Source organism: Podarcis liolepis (assembly GCF_965112155.1).
Source record: "Podarcis liolepis genome assembly, chromosome: 8".
Lineage (NCBI taxonomy): Eukaryota > Metazoa > Chordata > Lepidosauria > Squamata > Lacertidae > Podarcis > Podarcis liolepis.
Window position 1 is genome coordinate 14,585,869 of NC_139560.1, and position 12,925 is coordinate 14,598,793.

Genomic DNA, 12,925 nt, shown 5'->3' on the forward strand with positions numbered 1-12,925 from the left:
AAATCTTTAGTCTCAAAGTCTCTGAAAATCTTTAAATGAAGCGAGGTACCAGACTTTGTACGACGAAAGACAAGCTGTGAAGCTTTGTGTATTCAGCAAATATGATGTCCAACACTGAACAGTGATTCCGGATATTGACTACTGTTTCGTAGAATTCTTCATCAGCATGGTGGGAGGATATAGAATTGCTTCATAAACCCATCTATTTCGAATGAATGTATGTGAATGAAAATATTAAATGCTGTGGAACAGTGCTCATGTAATAATGTAGTCACTGCTCATGCCTCCTTCCAGAAGGATTTCCGACTGTTAGCTCCAAGGGCAACCGATTGCCAGTGCTTGGCCATCTCTTTAATTACACCAAGGCTCCTCCTCCCAGCAAAAGGAAATCTGCCAAGCTATGCTTGCTTCTCCAACCGGTTCGACGTCTTCAGAAGTCTCTCTTCACAACCGGAATCTCAGAGTTGGAGGAGAGACCCCGCGAACCCAATCCACCCCTCCCATTTGGGATGCGGGTGGCGCTGTGGGTTAAACCACAGAGTCTAAGACTTGCCGATCAGAAGGTTGGCGGTTCGAATCCCCGAGACGGGGTGAGCTCCCGTTGCTTGGTCCCTGCTCCTGCCAACCTAGCAGTTCGAAAGCACGTCAAAGTGCAAGTAGATAAATAGGTACCGCTCTGGCGGGAAGGTAAATGGCGTTTCCGTGTGCTGCTCTGGTTCACCAGTCATGCTGGCCACATGACTCGGAAGCTGTATGCCGGCTCCCTCAGCCAATAAAGCGAGATGAGCGCTGCAACCCCAGAGTCGGTCACGACTGGACCTAATGGTCAGGGATCCCTTTACCCTTTACCCCTCCCATTACTTTACAATATCATTTCCATACTATTAGAACTTCCCTCCAGTGGATGCATCAAAAAAATTCAGAAGCATAGGACTTGACTTTACATCTCCACATAATCTAATAGCTAAACAGGGGTGAACAAAGAAGCGAGAAAGCTTATAGAAGTTACAGATTGTTTACAAGTTTCTAGAGTTACTAGTTTACTTCAGGTCCCTGTTGCTGCTTCCAACAGGGCTTCTGCAGATGCCCCATCCTTCATCCATGTCTATTTTCGTATGTAAACACTTGCCAGAAAAACACCCTCTGGGCATGCTCAGTAGCGCTGTGTTCCGTTCACCTCGCCGTTGCAGCAGGCAACTGGAAAGTCACATGTCACAACACAGGAAAAAGTACACGGGCAACTATTCTTAGTCGAGGAATGTATACAGTGCCTCATTGCGGTACCTCATGAGCCAACCTTCAGAGAGCCGTGACAGTGCCTTGATACTAAACAAACCCAGAAACCTCCCCCTATGAATCTTTCACCAGCGAAAGAACAATCTCAAGCTCCTTTTTTAAAAAAAACAAAAACAATTTTTTAAAAGTCTTCATATTCATGAGCCTAGCCATGGAAAGTTTCAGCAGAGAATAAACAAGCCAAAGCAGGGATGGAATAAGGTAAACAGCTCTGCCATGATTTTCACTACAGATGTGAGAGATCTGGGAGACAGTTTTGCCTGCTGTGTGTTTTTGCTGCTGCATTTAGGCCTTAGCCAGCCATGCAAAGTATATGGCTTATATATATTGCATTTGTGGGGAAGGACCCCAATTGCTTTGTTTGTGATGCTCGTATGTTGCATGTCTGTTGGATTCATGTTGCATTTGTGGGGAACGGCCGTAGTTTAATCGTGGAGCATCTGCTCTGCATTGCAGAAGCTCTCAGGTTCAATCTCCAGCACCTCCAGGTACGACTTGGACAGAGTTCTACCTGAGACTCTGGAAAGCCACCAGCAGTGAATGTAGGCAATACTGGCTCAGGCAATACTAGGATCATAGAACTGACCTATGGTCTGACTGGGTATAAAACAACTTCCTCTGTTGCTATTAGAAGGAGACTGCAGTGGTGGTTTGCAAAGTTATCTGCCAGCTATCCTCCTCTCCCTAGGGCAGGAGATAACTTGTATTATTTACCCCCGCTTCCCCACTCCCCAAGCAGTATAAGCTAAAACAGTGGCTCTTTCTTAAAAAGAGATAAAACGTTGCATCCATTTTTTTACAGTGATGTCTTGCTTGTGTACAGATATGTGATGCTGTGGGAGCAGGGGGGAATGCTCCAGCAGACTTTTGCATACACCAAGTAAAGCGGGGAGAATCTACTGCTCTTATTCTTGGTGGATATGAAAGCAAAAGCAACTGGGGAATAAATAAATATATCATTCCCCCCGCCCCCTACAGATTTCTAGACTCGAGGAGTTTAGTTTGTTATGTCGTGCTGCCAGAATTGCATTCCTTGGGAATGACTAATATTGACATGGGGCCGAGGGGTTTGAGATGGAAGATACTAAACTGTAAGTGCTTCATGGGAATGATAGGCAAACATGCATTTGTTAAGAGATACTTATCACGAAGAAATTGTTTGATTCAGGCTTTGTGCTTGAGCCACTAATTGTCCCTATTGTCTTGTAATGCATGTTTATTTTTTGTATTATTATTATTATTATTCTACTCTGTCAGAAATACCCCCAGGTAACCCCAGACTTCCAACCTGCCTGCTTGGTTTTATAAAACAAGATGTTCTGTGATGTTTCCTTCACCTACTTGGCCTTATCCTGGTGAATGAAGCTAGCTTTTCCATTTCTTCTCTAGGTGGACAATGTTTAAACGGACCATTTGACTGTGATCTATCAAGTCAAGGAGGCTGATGAACCACCAATGAGAATTCTTGTTTGGCCAGTGCTGATATCTCTCTGATTCCACTATGGAAGAGAAATGCACACAAGACAAGCTCTTCAAAGATCAGGATTTCTCCTCTGAGCTGCTAAAGCAGCTCAACGTTTTACGGAAGAACCGAATCCTAACTGACGTTGTCCTGTGTACGGGTGACACAGAAATCCCTTGCCATAGGAATGTACTTGCCTCAAGTAGCCCCTACTTCAAGGCAATGTTCTGCAACAACTTCAAAGAGAGTGGCCAGGAAAAAGTCAGCCTTAGAGACATCGACTCAAACGTTCTTCATTGCATCATTGTCTACGTTTACACAGGAGAGATCCTAATGACAGTGGAGAATATTTTGTATCTAATGGAAACTGCTTCCATGCTCCAGTACATGAAGCTATTTGAGGCCTGTTCAACCTACCTCCAGGACCAACTTGCTCCGGATAACTGCCTCAGCCTGATTCGGCTCTCGGAGATCTTGCACTGCGATAAACTCAAGAAGAAAGCCAAAGCAATGGCTCTGAAGTGTTTCCCTGAAGTAGCCATCTCCGAAGACCTGAAAGAACTCTGTGTTTTGGAGTTGATAGACTATCTTGGAGATGATGAGCTTTGTGGAGAGGAGGAACAAGTTTTTGAGGCTCTCATGGTTTGGGTGAGGCATGATCCCCAGGCACGGCAAAGCTATATCCAAGACTTGTTCAAGAAAGTAAGGCTTCAGTACGTCCATCCAACATTTTTCTTCCACTTCATTGCCAATGATTCTCTCATTCAGTCATCCCCAGCATGTAGAAATATCCTGGAACTGGCCCAAAAGCAGATGTTTTCTCTGTATAGCACCAGTGCTCCAGATATCAAACCTATGTGGCACGTTCCTCGGCGATATTCATGCCGGGAATTCCTCCTCCTGGTTGGTGGCCGGAAAGACAACCAACAGACGACGAGGGATGTCTTGCTGTACGACGAGAAGACAAACCAATGGTTGAGCCTTGCCAAATACCCAACACGGCTCTACAAGGCCTCTGTAGTGAGCGTCCACAGTAATGTTTATCTCCTGGGAGGCATTCCCATTGGCAATGGGAAGAACCAAGTCAGCGACAATGTTTATATCTTCTCACTCAAACTTAATCAGTGGAGGCTAGTGGAGCCCATGTTAGTTCGGCGCTATTCCCACAGAAGCATTGCCTATAAAAACTATATCTTTGCCATTGGGGGCATTGGAGAAAACCAGGAGATCCTAAATTCCATGGAAAGATATGACAGTATCTACAATGTTTGGGAGCACATGGCAAACATGCCTGTTGCCGTTCTTCATCCTGCTGTGTCTTCCAAAGACCAAAGAATCTATCTCTTTGGAGGGGAAGACACGATGCAAAACCCTGTCCGGCTAATACAGGTAACTCCCAATCTTCAACCATCTCACCTTCAAGATGCCAGTTGTCCTCTTTAGAGACAATGTTGAGCATACACGGAGACATGATTTCAGGCTTTTGAGTCCATTGGATCTGACCACACGTGGCTGCTCTTATGTTCTCCAAAGTAATGAATGACTTGTGCCCCGACTCAGCTGTCAATATAAAATTCTGTTACCTTGATGATTTATCATGAATTCCAAGCTGTAGTTGTAGGAGTGGCCAATACAGTGTCCTCCAGATACTGTAGGAATACAACTCCCATCATCCCCTGACCACTTTGGGTCATGCTTGCTTTAGGAGCTGTTGTCCAACAGAATTTGGAGGGTACCGCTGCTGTAAACACTCAAATGCACTTGCTAAGCAGAAACTGTCTTCTCCAGAAAACTACATGCATATTCATTTCTGTTTACACATGCAATTAATTCCTTAATAAGAGTTTAACGAACTTCCACCATGACACTTTGCAAAGTCTCTGTTCTTAAAGAGGCCCACCAAGAAGGCTTGCATCATTTAGCAGCATGTAGTTCAGGGTGTATATCTGTTGATGTGAATATATGCCTGACATTTTGAATGTCCCAGGCAGGCCAGGCCAACTGCCAATCAAAGCCTCAAGTCCAAAGACATCTGTGTGGTCTGCAAAACATTGCTAGACATGGCAGGCCATGCAAATTGCACATGTGTCTCAGAAGTCCTCTGGCCACTTAAGCAAGGCAAACCTGAATCTCAGACATTAGAGGAAGCTCTAATGCCTCTTTACCATGCAGAAGGTCTCAGGTTCGCTTCCTGGCATCTCCAGGGAAGTCTGGGAACACCCCGTGTATGAAATAATAATAATAATAATAATAATAATAATAATAATAATAATAATAATAATAATAATAATTTATACGCCACCCATCTGGCTGGGTCTCCCCAGCCACCCTGGGTGGCTTCCAACAAAGTATTAAAATACAGTGGTCTGTTAAACATTAAAAGCTTCCCTAAACAGGGCTGCCTTCAGATGTCTTCTAAAAGTTTGGTAGTTGTTCGTCTCTTTGAAATCTGAAGGGAGGGCATTCCACAGGGCAGGTGCCACTACCCAGAAGGCCCTCTGCCTGCTTCCCTGTAACTTGGCTTCTTGGAGTGAGAGAACCTCCAGAAGGCCCTTGGCGCTGGACCTCAGTGTCTGGGCAGAACGATGGGGGTGGAGACGCTCCTTCAGGTATACTGGACCGAGGCGGTTTAGGGCTTTAAAGGTCAGCACCAACACTTTGAATTATGCTTGGAGAGAGTGTATAAACAAATCTGAGTTAGGTGAACCAATCATCTGACTCAGTAAAAGACAGCTTCCTGTTTTTCTGTGTATGGAGAAGGATGCCTCTACCAACAACAAAATGTAAGCCGGGGGGAGGAGGAGGAGCAAGAGGGAATGCCACCATTGCCACCAAAGCAGGAGGATAGCAGAGGGAGATGAAGGCAGTGGGATTCCCAAAGCAGTGATTTGCTCCACATCCCCAATGGAATGGTTTTTCCAAGGACTGTTCAATGTTCAATGGTTGTGGTTGCTGTAGGGGTGTGAGCAGTCACCCTCCCTTTCAGAAATGCAATCGGTGTGTGCAATCAGAGATGCTCTTTTTACATCTAATCCCAGAAATCTCATTTATGTGTTGGGTGTTCCTCAGGTATATCATGTGTCCAGGAACATGTGGTTCCGAATGGAGACCAGAATGGTGAAGAACGTCTGCGCACCAGCAGTTGTGATTGGAGACCGGATTTTTATTGTTGGAGGTAATTTGTTTAAGTGCTCTTAGACTGTTTTCACAACGCAGGTGCTCTAGGATGAGAGTGGGTAACCTAAGGTCCTAAACGATGCTAATGACCACAACACCCTGGCCATTGGCCCTGCTGGCTGAGGCTGATGGGATTTAGAGCCTGACTGTATCCCACTGCTGGCCCCAACACTGCTCTATTTCTTCTTTATTGCATGCCATTCCTTTCCACAACTGGTCACGCAGCCAAGTCTGTGTGTGGACATTGTGCAGTGCCTTGGAGCTTATTGCTTGAAACCTTCAAGGCAGAAAAGGGGCTATTTCAGTGGTTGGTGTCAAAGTCTCTCTCCCTTGCCTCCTGCCATAGTAGAACTAAAGTCTATCCTCTCCTTATTTTTACAGTCTTCTGTGTCGGGATTATAAACATGCCAAGAAGGAATAAAGCAAAACACGTCATGGAAAAACCCACTCCATACTAGATTTTGCTGCATGCTTCCATAGACTTATGAACTTGATGTTTTTGTCCACGTACAAAAACTAGTTTTATATTCCACCCGTAATTCCATTCAGAGGTAGACCCTAGTTGTTATTAACTGCATGGATCTGAAGATAAGTGGATGGTAGGAAGTTTATGGAAGGAAAGTTTCTGTGTCCTCTTCTCTCTCCCCTGGCAATTGTTTTGCACAAATGCGCATATTAGGGCAAAACTGCAAACAAAGGTATGTGCACATTAGGATAAATTTACACTGAAATGCTAAAGAATTCTAAAATAAAATTGAAAACTACAGTGGTACCTCGGGTTACAGACGCTTCAGGTTATAGACACTTCAGGTTAAAGACTCTGCTAACCCAGAAATAGTACCTCGGGTTAAGAACTTTGCTTCAGGATGAGAACAGAAATTGCGCAGCAGCGGGTGGCCCCATTAGCTAAAGTGGTGCCTCAGGTTAAGAACAGTTTCAGGTTAAGAACAGACCTCCAGAACAAATTAAGTTCTTAACCCGAGGTACCATTGTAGTGTGGAAATGTGGAGAACAGAATTTAAGATTGAGAAACAGGGAGACACAGGAATTGACAGATTCACCCATCCAAAACTCTGTGTGGTCATTTTGCAGGGGTCCTGTGGTCAGGGGTTGCGGAAGGAAGGGTGTGTGGTGGGGGCAGATCGACCCAGGTGTCACCACTGGGGGGGGTGACAAAATGGTGGGTGGAACTCACCACAGGGCCTGCAGCGCACGCAAGCCACACGTCTCTCCTGGGAGTGACGCGGTGGCTTGGGTTTCCACAGGCTCCGCGCTGCCCCATACGGTCCACCCGCCACCTCCCTCTCAGCTGTAGGGTGGCTGAGTGGGGGGAGGCAGGCAGACCCTGTGGAGCGTCCTGTCCTGGCTGGCCCCACCCCTTGGTGTAGGGCACATGTGCCACCCCAGGTGCCTGACTGGCTCTCTCCACCACTGCCTGTGGTGCATAGCTTGGGCTTTGGCCTTGAGGTTCAACCCTAGCTACATAACCCCGAGGAGAATGCCTTTCCGGAGGATTGTGGGTCCCTTCTGAACAATATGGGAATGATAGAGGCGGCTGCTGAAAGAAGGGGAAACCACCCCCTAATCAGTTGTCGGCTGGTCTGATTTTGAACGAATGCCCTCTCCAACCTAGGCCTCCCTCACCTTACTGCCTGAATAAGGCTTTTTTGTACATGTTTTTTCCTTTATGAAATTTATGTCTGTGTCAGAAAACAAAAACGTATGAAACAGCTTGGTATGAGAGAAAACGAGGAGCTCAAAATGTGAACGCAGCAGAGATGAGAAAAAAAACGATTTTTCAAAAAAATAACGCCTTCAAATGTATTTATTCTGAATTTTTGTGCCAATAATTCAACTGACAAGCTTAAGCCGTAAGCTTTGGAGGGGGGGGGTTACTTAACAAAGCACACAAACATTTTGTCTAATTTCAAACATAACTCATTCTCTTTTAAAGTGGAGAGATTTACTACCGATAAGTTTTCATTTACCAAGTAAGTATGCCATAACATCATCTAGTTGTTCTTGGCTTATCAGCAGCTGGAACTGAGAAATCACAATGATAACAAACACATTCTTTAAAAAAGGGGGGGGGGGAGGCATCCAGTATATTTCAAGTCTTCATTGCACAATACACATCAAACAAAGCTGGGTTCATTGGCTCAAGTAATGGGATTCTTGCTTTTAATTAAGTGGTGCTTTCTTTTTTGATGTTATCGCCTACTGCAGTTGTGTCTAAAGCTACATTGGTTCTGAGTTGAACCACTAAGTGATAAAACATAGTTGTTTGAAAGGAAAACAATATAGCAAAAAGAGAGCTTTCCAAAGCTCGTTTGCAAGTCCTCAGAACTGAGCTATCTAGCAACTCAGATTTACCAGCAACACCTCAATATTTATTAGATTTCTGTGATCTTCAGGGTAGGAAAGGGAAGTTCCTCCATACTTTTGCCTACTTCCAGCTCCCCAAAAAACCCACAACCTTACAAGCTGTGACGATTTGCTATGCAGTAGGCAAAAACCAAATGGCAATCTGCCAAATGGACAAACTTTCTACCAGGCCCCTGCCCCAAAAGCAGGCCACCCCATGACAGGCATAGCAATGTCAAACGCAACAGCCCTAAATTAGGGAGGGTGGGCGGGTGATCCGATGCACACAGCAAAAGAGACTGGGAAAAAGCTGCGTGCCAAGAATATATAACCTTTGGGCCAACCCTCTAAATGGTAACATCAGAATCACCCCAACAACCCAAACTGGCCCAATCACAGTCATGGCCATCCAAATGGTCCCGCCCAGTAACCAAGAGGGGGTGTCCTGTTAGACCCCACCGCAACACGTGCTCTCCATGAAGGAGAACACGCTTTGCCATCCCATCAACCATTCTTCCTTTGAGGGCATTCTCTCCTTCCGTTTCCGTGCCCAGAGAATCCTTGCCACTAACATGTGTGACCATAGTCAAAAGGGACAGAGCTATTCACACAAATGTTTTGCCACGTGGAGCTGCTCTGACAGCGCTACAGTATCTGTGCCACAAGCGTGTTCCAGGCCCGCGTTTCAAATATTTTGGAATTAACAATCACCAGCACTTCTAACTCTGAAACCGCCTCTTTACGCATTCAACACAAAGGATTTTTGCAAAATTCATAATTGTCTGGTGTGTTTCTCTCCACCCCCTCCACCCCCCCCTCCAGGGTACACCAGACGAGTGATTGCTTATGATACCAAGGCTAATAAATTTGTGAAATGTGCAGACATGAAGGACAGGCGGATGCATCACGGCGCTGCGGCGATAAATGAGAAGCTGTATCTGACTGGAGGTCGCTGCCTTACCTTTGACAATGAAATCAAAGACTCCGATTCGCTCGAGTGCTACGACCCCAAGACAGACACCTGGGCTTCAAAGGGGCACCTGCCCCACAGACTCTTTGACCATGGGTGTCTGGCGCTCCAATGTGTGCCTTATGCCAATCTCTTGTGAGAGGAGGGCTGAGGGGAAATGGCCATTTGTCCTCTTCAACTTGAAAGGCCCATGTTGCTCTCTGCGTACAGAAGACTGGTAGACTCTTGCCAGGAAAACCACCAAAAACGGACAAACAAATAAGGTGGAGACCTTAGGGTTTCAGTTCCTGCTTTGGACTCCCATTCCCCACTATATCTTGAGGTAAAAGTGACATAGTGGCAGATTTTGAGTGTGATGAAATGTCTGTTGTGCGTAATGTTCAGAGCTTCTTGTGGGTGGGTGGTTTACCATGAGGGATATAATTTGGATTGTTTTGCCTAAAACACCAGAATGTCCCATCTCCTCTTTCCTGCCCTCTGAGGGACTTTCCTCACAACCTCAACGGGCCCTTCGGGGAAGTTGTGACGCAGATCAAGATCAAGCATTGGCTTCTAACAGGTCTTCCAAGCAACCCCATCCAGACAACAGTGACTGTTGATTCTTTTTTTATGGTTTTCATGTGTATATCTAAAGTGTTCACTGTTCCTGTTTTCTTAGAAGCTGTGTCTCTTGACAATTAAAGAATCTGTCCAATTCTATGGTGCTTCATAAAAGCAGCAATGGATTGTGGGAAGGCTCCGCACTGTTTGGCAGAGCTTAGTGGCACCCAGAAGTCAGGCATTATGGTTGGACGACTGCGAACCATGGATGAACTCCAAAGGGGTAGAAGGTGCCAGTGGGCCATGGCATGAAACGCAGGAAGAAGCTGCCTCAGGCCAGGTCAGACCGTTAGCCTATATAGCCTATATAGCTTAGCATTTCCTACACTGACAGGCAGTCCTACCAGAAGATGCTGAGGATTGAACCAAAGCAGATGCTTTACTGCTGAACTGCAGCCCTTTCCCAAAGTAGAAAGCAGGCCCCAGGTGGGAATGGGATGATAGCTTGAGATCAGCCTCCAAAAAATGGCGGAAGGTCACCTAAGCTTAGAGAAATGAAGTTGGAGGGTGTCAGGAACCAGTTGGGCTATGCTGTCACATCAGGGCCTCATTAACCCCACGGAAGGCATTTTAGTCTTCTTCCCATTCTATTTCCTCACACTTCTATCTCTTTCTGTCCCGTGAACCCTTTTGTGCGTTGTTCAAGATTTTCACTGTAATCCTCGCCAGGAGCTTTTGGCGGTGGTGTGTGTGTGTGTGTTACGCCTGTGTTCTTTTAACTTCAGGAGTGAGGATGGTTCCAAGGGCAGCGTTTCCCCCTTTGTATTATTTTAATGCATTTCTCATTTCCTTTTGATTAAACAGACCTGACAAGATTACGAAGGAAACCGGTGCAAAGATAAATAAGTGCCCCAGTTTTTTGCCTGTTCCCCTCCCTCCTCATCTGGTTTCAAAACTTACCCGGTTTAACAGGAAGGGATTTGTGTGCCGCGCCATTTTTTATTTTTTGAGGAAAAACAAGTATGAATGGGACAGTCAGCTGATCTGTCACTTTTGCTTAGCATTCAGTTCCTAGAGCGCAAAGTTCTAGCCTGACAAGACGTCACGGGTGGTTTCCACTCAACCCCTGGAGGTCTTTGGAGGTGCAGAGTGCACCATTGGCCCCTGCCCACATGAAGCCTCTGGATTGGCCAGACCTAGTATAAATATACAGGGGCATAGCATGGCGGGGGGCATCCGGGGCAATTGCCCTGGACAAAAAAAATTAGGGACTCACCTCTTCAGTTGCCATCCCAAATGGAGGCACTTGCTATCCTGCCTGCCCAGCTCACCTGAGCAGCATGCCAAGCAGGAGTTGAGAGAGGGAGGGTGCTTGCATCCATTGGCCATGCGGCGTCCCTCATCCATGGGGGAGGCAGGCGGACAGTGAGAGTCGTGGCAGTGCCCCAGCCTCAGGAGGCGGGCATACACGTCCAACCACTGCGCCACAGCTCTGTCTTGCAGCAGCAGCAGCGCCACATGGAGGTGCCAGTTAGGGGCTCAATACTTGCCTTGCCCTTCTTTAGTTAGTATACCTATCTATAGTAACAGTATAGTACCTTGCTGAAGTGTAGATGGGTGTGTGATAACAGCAAGAACCTTTATTGAACTCCAGTCATACCTCATGTTATGTCCGCTTCATGTTACGTACTTTCAGGTTACATCCCGCGGCGACCCGGAAGTACCGGAAAGGGTTACTTCTGCGTTTCGCCACTCGCGCATGTGCAGAAGCAGCGAATTGCAACCCACGCATGTACAGACGTGCCGCTGCGGGTTGCGCTCTTTTCATTTTGCGAACAGGCCTCTGGAACGGATCTTGTTCGCAACCAGAGGTACCACTGTACATAACTGGGAAACAGGGGCAAAGCAACTGCTTATATGCATTCCTGAAAGCCTGGGCCACTCCCACTGCCTGTGTGATTGGCTCTCTAAACTTCCAAGCTGCAAATCACGACTCAGAGTTCAAGGGCCAATGACAGAGGCCCAAATCCTAAAATGTTCTGTGATTGGATGTCATGTATTGAATCAGAGCACAGGGGCTCAGAATCCTTAGTCCAGACTCAGTCTCAGGCAAACACAGACCACTGAACACATAGCACTTGCTTTGCATAAAGCTCAGCTTTTGCCATGAAGAACATGCCCTCCAGGCCTGGATATGAGAGAGAGAGAGAGAGAGAGAGAGAGAGAGAGAGAGAGAGAGAGAGAGAGATGGGTTGAAATTAAATGGTTTACTGATACTTCTGAATAGTTTAATTGTGAATGTTGTTTGTTTTAAAACTTTTGTACATCACCTTGGGAAGGTATTTTTATTTCTATTTTAAAAGGCAACCAATAAGTTCCTTAAAATAATAATAATAATAATAATAATAATAATAATAATAATAATAATAATAATAATAATAATAGATTCTGCAGATGAAACAGGGGGCCTACTTTGCATTCTAGCATGCCTATTCCCAAACCAAAGGCTGCATTTCTGAAAACACAACTTTGTCTGCCGTATTTATTTATTCTGCAATCATTTCTTCACTTATTGAAAAGCTAGGTTGGTGTTCGTAAAGATAGGCGTGAGGGCAAGCAGGGAAAGAGACCACTGACAGGTTGCAATTCTGTGCCCATTTAATTTCTGGGAATACGTTCCACTGCCTCTCCCATGGACTAACATAGGCAGAAGAAGCTGTGCAAACTTTATTCTGTGGGAAGGCAGTGCTTGGGAAACTGCCCAGTCAATGACAGGCTAGGAAACCTTGCCAGCAGTTTGAGGCTAACCGCCTCTGTCCTTTGATTCATATACAGGCCAAGGCCAGGGCCAGAACTTGTGGAAAGCCATTAAAGGTAAAGCAAAAAAAGAAGGTTCTGGGGAAAGATGCTCAAAATATGAGAATAAGGCAGGCTAGAATCCTACACCAGAATAGGCCATGGGCATCACTGGCGAATAGGGACGCGGGTGGCGCTGTGGGTAAAACCTCAGTGCCTAGGACTTGCTGATCGCATGGTCGGGGGTTCGAATCCCCGCGGCAGGGTGAGCTCCCATCGTTCGGTCCCAGCTCCTGCCCACCTAGCAGTTCGAAAGCACC

At 46.0% G+C, this 12,925-nt stretch overlaps 1 protein-coding gene across 6 annotated transcripts; it reads left to right on the plus strand.

The window, feature by feature from the left end:
• Positions 1-1,253: 1,253 nt before the first annotated feature.
• On the plus strand, positions 1,254-9,966 carry KLHL38 (kelch like family member 38). 6 transcript variants are annotated; one of them, XM_083518231.1, is made up of 4 exons: positions 1,254-1,497; positions 2,686-4,147; positions 5,828-5,933; positions 9,122-9,966. In XM_083518231.1, exons 2-4 carry the CDS (start codon positions 2,798-2,800, stop codon positions 9,406-9,408), a joined length of 1,743 nt encoding a protein of 580 aa, XP_083374357.1. In that variant the 5' UTR covers positions 1,254-1,497; positions 2,686-2,797; the 3' UTR covers positions 9,409-9,966. The 6 variants fall into 6 exon arrangements, with proteins under 6 accessions (XP_083374357.1, XP_083374362.1, XP_083374358.1 ...); XM_083518236.1 differs by lacking the exon at positions 9,122-9,966 and adding an exon at positions 6,317-6,533 and having other exon boundaries at positions 1,275-1,497; XM_083518232.1 differs by lacking the exon at positions 1,254-1,497 and adding an exon at positions 1,500-1,530.
• Positions 9,967-12,925: the final 2,959 nt, after the last annotated feature.

Coding starts and splice junctions, on each gene's coding strand:
- KLHL38 (XM_083518231.1), top strand. CDS start 2,798: ATGGAAGAGAAATGCACACAAGACAAGCTCTTCAAAGATCAGGATTTC. Junction 4,148..5,827: donor ACCCTGTCCGGCTAATACAG/GTAACTCCCAAT, acceptor GGTGTTCCTCAG/GTATATCATGTGTCCAGGAA. Junction 5,934..9,121: donor CCGGATTTTTATTGTTGGAG/GTAATTTGTTTA, acceptor CCCCCCCTCCAG/GGTACACCAGACGAGTGATT.